General features: G+C 42.1%; 1 protein-coding gene across 2 annotated transcripts; it reads right to left on the minus strand.

The window, feature by feature from the left end:
• Positions 1-6315: 6315 nt before the first annotated feature.
• Positions 6316-10680, minus strand: paxx (PAXX non-homologous end joining factor). 2 transcript variants are annotated; one of them, XM_041901613.2, is made up of 7 exons: positions 10490-10680; positions 10071-10131; positions 9925-9974; positions 9608-9792; positions 9393-9440; positions 7081-7174; positions 6316-6773 (listed from the first exon to the last, which is right to left on the minus strand). In XM_041901613.2, exons 1-7 carry the CDS (start codon positions 10600-10602, stop codon positions 6728-6730), a joined length of 597 nt encoding a protein of 198 aa, XP_041757547.2. In that variant the 5' UTR covers positions 10603-10680; the 3' UTR covers positions 6316-6727. The 2 variants fall into 2 exon arrangements, with proteins under 2 accessions (XP_041757547.2, XP_041757546.2); XM_041901612.2 differs by having other exon boundaries at positions 9393-9443.

Genomic DNA, 10680 nt, shown 5'->3' on the forward strand with positions numbered 1-10680 from the left:
GGAGCTATAGGAGGATGGGCTCATTGTAATGGCTGGAATGGAATAAATGGAATGGTATCAAACATATGGAAACCACATGTTTGACTCTGTTCCATTGATTTTATTCCAGCCATTACAATGAGCCCATCCTCCTATAGCTCCTCCCACCAGCCTCCACTGATTTACATGTACTAGGAAGAGAATGTACCTGTTCATTTTGGATGGGAAGACAACCGTCTCTCTCTATCTACCCAAGGGAAAGTAAGATGCATTTAATTTTTTGCCTCAAGCACCTAACAGTGACAGAGACTGAGGATTGGACTCAGAGAAGGAGATGCAGTGGGACAGAGAGGAGAAGGACAGAGAAGTGAAGTCAGCCTCTCAAAGCTGTCACAGAGTCAGCCATGGTTAAAGGCTGAGGTGACGAAGAGATAGGTATTCTGTCATGGGAAACATACTGCTACAGTGAGAATGCTTGCATTTTAATGGAGATGTGTTGTTATAGGAATGTTTATATGTATTTATTTTTTAGAATGTATATGTACACTGAAATCCAATGTGGTCCGTCTAGAAAGGACTGAAATCAAAAGGTTTGATTATGTATTAATGTCGCTACTAGTAAGTTGGCTTCATTCATTGCTGATGATGTCACAAAGTATCATATAATTCCTTCTGATATGACCACCTTACTGAGTTTAATCTTTTATCAGATGTTTGACGCAGTGAATTTGTGATTCAACATTGGTCAAATGTGTTCCGTCCCTGCCAAAGTACAAGAGTGCGTCCCAAATGGCACCCTATTCCCTATATAGTGCACTACTTTTGACCAGGGCCCATGGGGCTCTGTTCAAAAGTAGTGCATTATGTACTGAAGGGAATAGGGTGCCATTTGGGACTCAGTGTTCCTATTCAACCAGAGATGCCCCCACCCTCCCCTCCCCTCCTTTTAAAATCCTCTACCTGCCTTGGAGCATGCTGTCATGAAACCAGTCAAACTAGTGTTGTGTCATACAGTATATATCTATATTTTTCTGTGGCAAGAAGAATGATTTATTTTAGATATTGAAATGTATACGGGACAGATGTCTGATCTGTGATTGATTTCTCAATAACTGATGATGGTTTATAGCTAAGTAAGTGCACTTTGGAAAGTGGTAAGTTTTGAATTGAGTCCTGAATCGTTGGCCTTTTATTTGAAATCACTTTACTAGACTAAGTGAGTCACAGAGGAAAGCTGCACTAGATTTCCTGTTTTAATACAATGTAACATAATTATTCTATATGTTGATGATGCTGATGGTGCCTCCCAAATCTCTAGCCTCTTTATTTGGACACTGTATATTTTTGTCTCGACATGATAATTAGAGCACTTTCTACTGAACGCTTTATTTTGTGCTTCTACAAATCATAATGATTTGGATTCTTTCGACAAGATCCTATGTTGGACACTATGTAATAACTTACTTTACAATGAAGGTAATCAACAAGATAATTTAAGTAATCAAAAACCGTGAAAAGAACTGAACTTAATAATAACTCTATCATGTAATACCTATAAGAAAGGACACACAGGATTTACAATAATAAGCATACACTACTGCACTACCATCACTGTGAGACAAAGAAGTTGAACTTTCAGATCGTTGTTTAGTTTGAACTTGAGCTTGTATGATTTACAAGATGCTTTAAAGTCAGTTGACTTATCTTTTGGAAGTTGGAGCACATTTGAATTATGAAGAACACCCACACCACATCATTAATAAAGGGAAATGTTTGTCATTTCTTGAATATGTATGTTGGCATGTGATTTGAACTGGATATTTTCATGGGGTGTTTGTGTTGTGAAGATATACAGTGAGGGAAAAAAGTATTTGATCCCCTGCTGATTTTGTATATTTGACCACTGACAAAGACATGATCAGTCTATAATTTTAATGGTAGGTTTATTTGAACAGTGAGAGACAGAATAACAACAAAAAAATCCAGAAAAACGCATGTTATAAATGTTATAAATTGATTTGCATTTTAATGGGGGAAATAAGTATTTGACCCCTCTGCAAAACATGACTTAGTACTTGGTGGCAAAACCCTTGTTGGCAATTACATTTACATTTACGTCATTTAGCAGACGCTCTTATCCAGAGCGACTTACAAATTGGTGCATTCACCTTAAAGCCAGTGGGATAACCACTTTACAATATGTATTGTTTTTTTTTATTATTGTTTTTTGGGGGGTGGGGTAAGGGGGGGGAGAAGGATTACTTTATCCTATCCCAGGTATTCCTTAAAGAGGTGGGGTTTCAAGTGTCTCCGGAAGGTGGTGAGTGACTCCGCTGTCCTGGCGTCGTGGGGGAGGTTGTTCCACCATTGGGGTGCCACAGCAGCGAACAGTTTTGACTGGGCTGAGCGGGAACTGTGCTTCTGCAGAGGTAGGGGGGTCAGCAGGCCAGAGGTGAATGAACGCAGTGCCCTCGTTTGGGTGTAGGGACTGATCAGAGCCTGAAGGTACGGAGGTGCCGTTCCCCTCACAGCTCCGTAGGCAAGCACCATGGTCTTGTAGCAGATGCGAGCTTCAACTGGAAGCCAGTGGAGTGTGCGGAGGAGCGGGGTGACGTGAGAGAACTTGGGAAGGTTGAACACCAGACGGGCTGCGGCATTCTGGATGAGTTGTAGGGGTTTAATGGCACAGGCAGGGAGCCCAGCCAACAGCGAGTTGCAGTAATCCAGACGGGAGATGACAAGTGCCTGGATTAGGACCTGTGCCGCTTCCTGTGTAAGGCAGGGTTCGTACTCTCCGAATGTTGTAGAGCATGAACCTACAGGATCGGGTCACCGACTTGATGTTAGCGGAGAAAACGACAGGGTGTTGTCCAGGGTCACGCCAAGGCTCTTCGCACTCTGGGAGGAGGACACAACGGAGTTGTCAACCGTGATGGTGAGATCATGGAACGGGCAGTCCTTCCCCGGGAAGAGCAGCTCCATCTTGCTGAGGTTCAGCTTGAGGTGGTGATCCGTCATCCACACTGATATGTCTGCCAGACATGCAGAGATGCGATTCGCCACCTGGTTATCAGAAGGGGGAAAGGAGAAGATTAGTTGTGTGTCGTCTGCGTAGCAATGATAGGAGAGGCCATGTGAGGATATGACAGAGCCAAGTGACTTGGTGTATAGCGAGAATAGGAGAGGGCCTAGAACTGAGCCCTGGAGGACACCAGTGGTGAGAGCACGTGGTGCGGAGACAGATTCTCACCACGCCACTTGGTAGGAACGACCGGTCAGGTAGGACGCAATCCAAGAGTGAGCCGCGCCGGAGATGCCCAGCTCGGAGAGGGTGGAGAGGAGGATCTGATGGTTCACAGTATCAAAGGCAGCAGACAGGTCTAGAAGGACAAGAGCAGAGGAGAGAGAGTTAGCTTTAGCAGTGCGGAGAGCCTCCGTGACACAGAGAAGAGCAGTCTCAGTTGAATGACCAGTCTTGAAACCTGACTGGTTTGGATCAAGAAGATCATTCTGAGAGAGATAGCAAGAGAGTTGGCTAAAGACGGCACGCTCAAGAGTTTTGGAGAGAAAAGAAAGAAGGGATACTGGTCTGTAGTTGTTGACATCAGAGGGATCGAGTGTTGTTTTTTTGAGAACGGGTACAACTCTCGCTCTCTTGAAGACAGGAGGGACATAGCCAGCGGTCAAGGATGAGTTGATGAGCGAGGTGAGGTAAGGGAGAAGGTCACCGGAGATGGTCTGGAGAAGAGAGGAGGGGATAGGGTCAGACGTTTCTTGTAGTTGGCCACCAGTTTTGCACACATCTCAGGAGGAATTTTGTCCCACTCCTCTTTGCAGATCTTCTCCAAGTCATTAAGGTTTCGAGGCTGACGTTTGGAACTCGAACCTTCAGCTCCCTCCACAGATTTTCTATGGGATTAAGGTCTGGAGACTGGCTAGGCCACTCCAGGACCTTAATGTGTTCTTCTTGAGCCACTCCTTTGTTGCCTTGGCCGTGTGTTTTGGGTCATTGTCATGCTGGAATACCCATCCACGACCCATTTTCAATGCCCTGGCTGAGGGAAGGAGGTTCTAACCAAGATTTGACAGTACATGGCCCCGTCCATCGTCCCTTTGATGCGGTGAAGTTGTCCTGTCCCCTTAGCAGAAAAACACCCCCAAAGCATAATGTTTCCACCTCCATGTTTGACGGTGGGGATGGAGTTCTTGGGGTCATAGGCAGCATTCCTCCTCCTCCAAACACGGCGAGTTGAGTTGATGCCAAAGAGCTCCATTTTGGTCTCATCTGACCACAACACTTTCACCCAGTTCTCCTCTGAATCATTCAGATGTTCATTGGCAAACTTCAGACGGCCCTGTATATGTGTTTTCTTGAGCAGGGGGACCTTGCGGGCGCTGCAGGATTTTAGTCCTTCACGGCGTAGTGTGTTACCAATTGTTTTCTTGATGACTATGGTCCCAGCTGCCTTGAGATCATTGACAAGATCCTCCCGTGTAGTTCTGGGCTGATTCCTCACCGTTCTCATGATCATTGCAACTCCACGAGGTGAGATCTTGCATGGAGCCCCAGGCCGAGGCAGATTGACAATTCTTTTGTGTTTCTTCCATTTGCGAATAATCGCACCAACTGTTGTCACCTTCTCACCAAGCTGCTTGGCGATGGTCTTGTAGCCCATTCCAGCCTTGTGTAGGTCTACAATCTTGTCCCTGACATCCTTGGAGAGCTCTTTGGTCTTGGCCATGGTGGAGAGTTTGGAATCTGATTGATTGATTGCTTCTGTGGACAGGTGTCTTTTATACAGGTAACAAGCTGAGATTAGGAGCACTCCCTTTAAGTGTGTGCTCCTAATCTCAGCTCATTACCTGTATAAAAGACACCTGGGAGCCAGAAATCTTTCTGATTAAAAGGGGGTCAAATACTTATTTCCCTCATTAAAATGCAAATCAATTTATAACATTTTTGACATGCGTTTTTCAGGATTTTTTTGTTGTTATTCTGTCTCTCACTGTTCAAATAAACCTACCATTAAAATTATAGACTGATCATGTATTTGTCAGTGGGAAAACGTACAAAATCAGCAGGGGATCAAATACTTTTTTCCCTCACTGTAGTTGTGATCTTGCTTTATTCCTCTCAGAAATTGCTTAAGTTATTTCATGGACTAATTCTATGTAATTTAACACATATTTTGGTGATTTGTTAATGTGGGACCTACTTGGATTTATTTGCAAAAAAAATCTTGACTGGGGTGGTTGTTATCCTTATACTATTAAACAAGGAAACTGATCATTGTAATTTGTTTTCCTCAGAATGTAAAGTAGGTGAAATGTTTTACTGAAGTCCAGGACAAAATAATAATTTTTCATGTGAACTAATATGAAAATGAGAAACCAAGCCTGTCTTTGAAATGTGTTAATTAATGCTACCTTGTTATGTTGAATCTGAAAAGCCGTGAGGAAATATGAAATGAACTTGAGGCTAACTTGTGTCCTTTAACTCAGACTAAATGATGACCGTGATGCTCTACTTTAACTAGAGTTCTGTGACTCTGGACCTCAAAGGAACAGCGATGTGGTTTAGGACCATTTTAGATGGTTTTGATCATTATTTGATCTATTAAACTTTTGTTGCCACCCAACACATATCTGAATACTGAAAGGTATTTGAAGTTTCCCCTTAGCAAAAAAAAAGCTTGGTCTCTGGAGTAAAAGTAAAACACACTGTTTTTTAACGACACCAGCAAATATGAGAATTGGGTGCAATTCTACATGGGTGCAAATACTATGATTTTTTTTTTTAAATCAATCTAGTGATTACTTGGCTTTGCTCTAAGGCAAAAATGCTTTGGAATTTATCCAGGTTGTGTACGTGTGCATATGAATATAAATAATATCTATATATTTTATGAAAATATGTCTGACATTTTTCTGTTGTAAAGCATCTGTTCATATTTGTTCTTCTTGCGTTACATTTGGACTTATTGCTGATTCTACTGTTGTTGTATTATGTGCTTCACGTTGGGTGATCTGGACTTTTAAACAAAAAAAATGACAAATAAATCAGGTATCAATTGGGTCCTTTCTATCTATGGTTTTATTCAAACATTTAATTACAGTATTCTAGTAGCTACCTTCAACGTTAGGTAATAGAACCAAATTGTTTACTGTACATGCTCTTTGAAAGCTTGCAGTCATTTTGCTTACAATAAAGATATGAGAATAATAGTCTGATATACAGTATCCATTTCATGGTTTCCTGAGCAGATTTGTCTAACTTGTTAAAAATAATAATTATGTTATTAGAACGAATCAACATGACTGATTGGACAAGGAGAATGGCTTTAAAAAGTAATGTTTATTACAAAGTTAAAATACATTTTAAAATGTTTCAAGTCTTCCCACAGTGATTGAGTTAATGATAATGATTGAGTTAATGATAATGACTACGTCTCAAATTGCACCCCATTCCCTATATCGTGCACTACTTTTGATCATGACCCATAGGGCTCTGGTCAAAAGTAGTGCACCAAATAGGGAATGAGTACCATTTGGGACACACCCCCATCAGTCCTTAAAAAGCAGATTGTCATCATTTGGACAGTATTCATTAAATAGGTATATATTTTTGTTGTATGGTTTAGTGTCAGTGGATTAAAAGAACATTCATGCACTATATTGTTTGTATGCTGGAGAAATGTGATAGCGAGGATGGAAAACAACTGTGGTTATTTCTCATAGCAAATCATAATTAATCGTCTTCATCATCAAATGCCACCCCGGTTGCTTGACGCTTTCTGAAAAAGGTCAGAAAAACATAAATAATAGTCAACTTGTCTCTTTACATTATTTGTACCCAGATGCATGTAAATACAGTCCATTGCTACGTCCCAAATGCCACATTATTCCAGTTATAGTGTACTTCTTTTGACAAGGGGCCCATCCCTTTAAACTAGTGCACTATTTAGGGACAAGGGCCTATCCATTTATAGTGCACTACTTTTGATCTGAGACCTATGGGCCCTGGTAAGAAGTAGTACACTATATATGAGATAGGGTGCCATTTGGGACACAGGCACTGTCCTGATCTCAGAAGGTACCTACCTCTTAGTTCCTGGGTTGATGAGAGAATCTCCTGGGAGACGCTTCTTGACTGCCATATTTTGGCCACTCTGCTGCCGTTTCCTTGGCTCAAAGTCTGAAAAGAGCAAGAGTACCATTTACTATACAGTACCAGTCAAAAGTTTGGACACACCTACTCATTCAAGGGTTTTTCTTTATTTTTACATTGTAGAATAATAGTGAAGACATCAAAACTATGAAATAACACATATGGAATCACTTAGTAACCCAAAAAGTGTTAAACAAATCAAAATAAATTTAATATTTTAGATTCTTCAAATAGCCACCCTTTGCCTTGATGACAGCTTTGCACACTCTTGGCATTCTCTCAACCAGCTTCATGAGGTAGTCACCACGAATGCATTTCAATTAACAGGTGTGCCTTCTTAAAAGTTAATATGTGGAATTTCTTTCCATCTTAATGCATTTGAGCCAATCAGTTGTGTTGTGACAAGGTAGGGGGGTATACAGAAGATAGCCCGTGTAGCTCAGTTGGTAGAGCATTGCGTTTGCAACGCCAGGGCTGTGGGTTCGTTTCCCACGGAGGACCAGTATGAAAAATAAAAATAAATGTATGCACTAACTGTATGTCGCTCTGGATAAGAGCGTCTGCTAAATGACTAAAATGTAAATAGCCCTATTTGGTAAAATACCAAGTCGATATTATGGCAAGAACAGCTCAAATAAGCAAAGAGAAACAACAGTCCATCATTACTTTAAGACATGAAGGTCAGTCAATACGGAAAATGTCAAGAACTTTGAAAGTTTCTTCAAGTGCAGTCGCAAAAACCATCAAGCGCTATGATGAAACTGGCGCTCATGAGGACCGCCACAGGAATGGAAGACCCAGAGTTACCTCTGCTGCAGAGGCTAAGTTCATTAGAGTTACCAGCCTCAGAAATTGCAGCCCAAATAAATGCTTCACAAAGTTCAAGCCACAGACACATCTCAACATCAACTGTTCAGAGGAGACTGTGTGAATCAGGCCTTCATGGTCGAACTGCTGCAAAGAAACCACTACTAAAGGACACCAATAAGAAGAAGAGACCTGCTTGGGCCAAGAAACACGAGCAATGGACAGTAGACTGGTGGAAATGTGTCCTTTGGTCTGCAGTCCAAATTGGAGATTTTTGGTTTCAACCGCCGTGGCTTTGTGAGACACAGTGTGGGTGAATGGATGATCTCCGCATGTGTATTTCCCACCGTAAAGCATGGAGGAAAATGTGTTATGGAGTGGGGGTGCTTTGCTGGTGACTGTCTGTGATTTATTTAGAATTTAAGGCACACTTAACCAGCATGGCTACCACAGCATTCTGCAGCGATACGCCATCCCATCTGGTTTGGGCTTAGTGGGACTATCATCTGTTTTTCAACAGGACAATGACCCAACACACCTCCAGGCTGTGTAAGGGCTATTTGACCAAGAAGGAGTGTGATGGAGTGCTGCATCAGATGACCTGGCCTCCACAATCACCCGACCTCAACCCAATTGAGATGGTTTGGGATGAGTCGGATGGCAGAGTGAAGGAAAAGCAGCCAACAAGTGCTCAGCATATGTGGGAACTCCTTCAAGACTGTTGGAAAAGCATTCTAAGTGAAGCTGGTTGAGAGAATGCCAAGAGTGTTTAAAGCTGTCATCAACACAAAGGGTAGCTACTTTGAAGAATCTAAAATATTAAATATATTTTGATTTGTTTAACACTTTTTGGGTTACTACATGATTCCATGTGTTATTTCATAGTTTTGATGTCTTCACTATTATTCTACAATGTAGAAAATAATTTAAAAAAGAAAGAAAAACCCTTGAATGAGAAGGCGTGTCCAAACTTTTGACTGGTACATTTACATTTACATTTTAGTCATTTAGCAGACGCTCTTATCCAGAGCGACTTACAGTTAGTGCATACATAATTTTTTTCATACCCCTCGTGGGAATCAAACCCACAACCCTGGCGTTGCAAACGCCATGCTCTACGATCTGAGCTTCATCCCCTGCCGGCCATTTCCTCCCCTACCCTAGACGACGCTGGGCCAATTGTGCGCCGCCCCATGGGTCTCCCGGTCGCGGCCGGCTACGACAGAGCCTGGATTCGAACCAGGATCTCTAGTGGCACAGCTAGCACTGCGATGCAGTGCCTTAGACCACTGCGCCACTCGGGAGTATGGTACTGTACATCATCGTTCCTAATACACCTCTATATCTATGAGGATGCGCTATGTTCTATTGTAATTTACCAAGGCAATAAAAAAAACATCCATGGAAAAAATAAGATGAAGAGAACTTAGCACAGCACCTGTATTCCGTTTGTGCGGACTCTTCCCAGGACTGAATGAGGCAGGGCCTGCTGGACAGAACACAGTAACACAACAGAGAACATAAAGAGTATGTGTGTTAAGAGTACACATGCATTCTGTAACAGCAGTTAGCAAGACCTTCCCTAGATCAGAAAGAGTACAGTATGTGAGGAGAACTTTGTATGCTGTATGAGAGCGTTGTCCCTAACCTCACCAGTATTGTTTAAATGGGTCAGGCTGTCCGCCATTCTAAACAGCAGTTCTCTCAGAACCTCTTTAGCCTCTTGTTCTTTCAGTCTGGACAGAGTCACACTCAGCCCTCCTGGACTGGCCCCTACATAGAGCACTGCACTGGTGTCCTGCACCGATACTGACACACTCCCACTCCCACACGCAGACCTGGAACAACGTAGGAGAGGGGAGGAATAAAAGGAATATGCAAGTATTGTAAAGGCATGGAAAGTGAAAAGGATCTCAAGGAGTGCATGAGGTCCTTGGATTAAAATAAACTGGGAAATGGGATAAACATACTTGATTTTCAGGATATAATCCTCTGTTGACTTTAAGGCAAACTTCTGTCTCTGAAAATAAATGTGCATGTCATTTTGTTATCATATACAGAGGGGGAATGCCAATATAATTAGTTAAGAAATTACTACTTTTTACAGGATACGTACAAACTGGTTCAACGTCTCCTCAGTGAAATCTGTGCACCACACATCAGAGGCATTTGTCAAGCTGAAACAGAAAACAAGTATGATGTTAGCTGCATGTGTTACTACACCAATATCATGGATCTTTCTTTACAGGTTAATATTATACCAATCTCTATATGGCACCACTAGAGGTAGCTTTGTTGTTATTGTTGTTAGCACTAGCCTGAACACTGCAGCACGAGTTTACTGTGTTTCACCCGAGTCGATGAGATCGCCTCTCTATTTGAGCAAACATGTATAATCGCTACTGTATAATAAATAGTTAGCTACATGTCCAAAACTACTGTAGCGCGCTAGGTCAGTTCTCTGGTCAGTTTACGTTGTTAGAAACGCATGGTTTCTACCCATACGGAAATGGGTAGATAGCTATCAACACTCACCCAACAATGAATATCCCAGATTTTGTATGCGTGTAGCATATTAGTTTAGACTGGTCCTTTTTATCTACCACGGTGCAGTACGATGATTGGGTCAACGGTAGATTTCCATCCATATTTTGTGTTGGTGTAGGCTGATGGTCAGGGAACCTCCACTGTGTGTGGTTACCAGTGCTACCCCACGTCTCTGTAAC

Source organism: Coregonus clupeaformis, chromosome 16, assembly GCF_020615455.1.
Source record: "Coregonus clupeaformis isolate EN_2021a chromosome 16, ASM2061545v1, whole genome shotgun sequence".
NCBI classification, from domain to species: domain Eukaryota; kingdom Metazoa; phylum Chordata; class Actinopteri; order Salmoniformes; family Salmonidae; genus Coregonus; species Coregonus clupeaformis.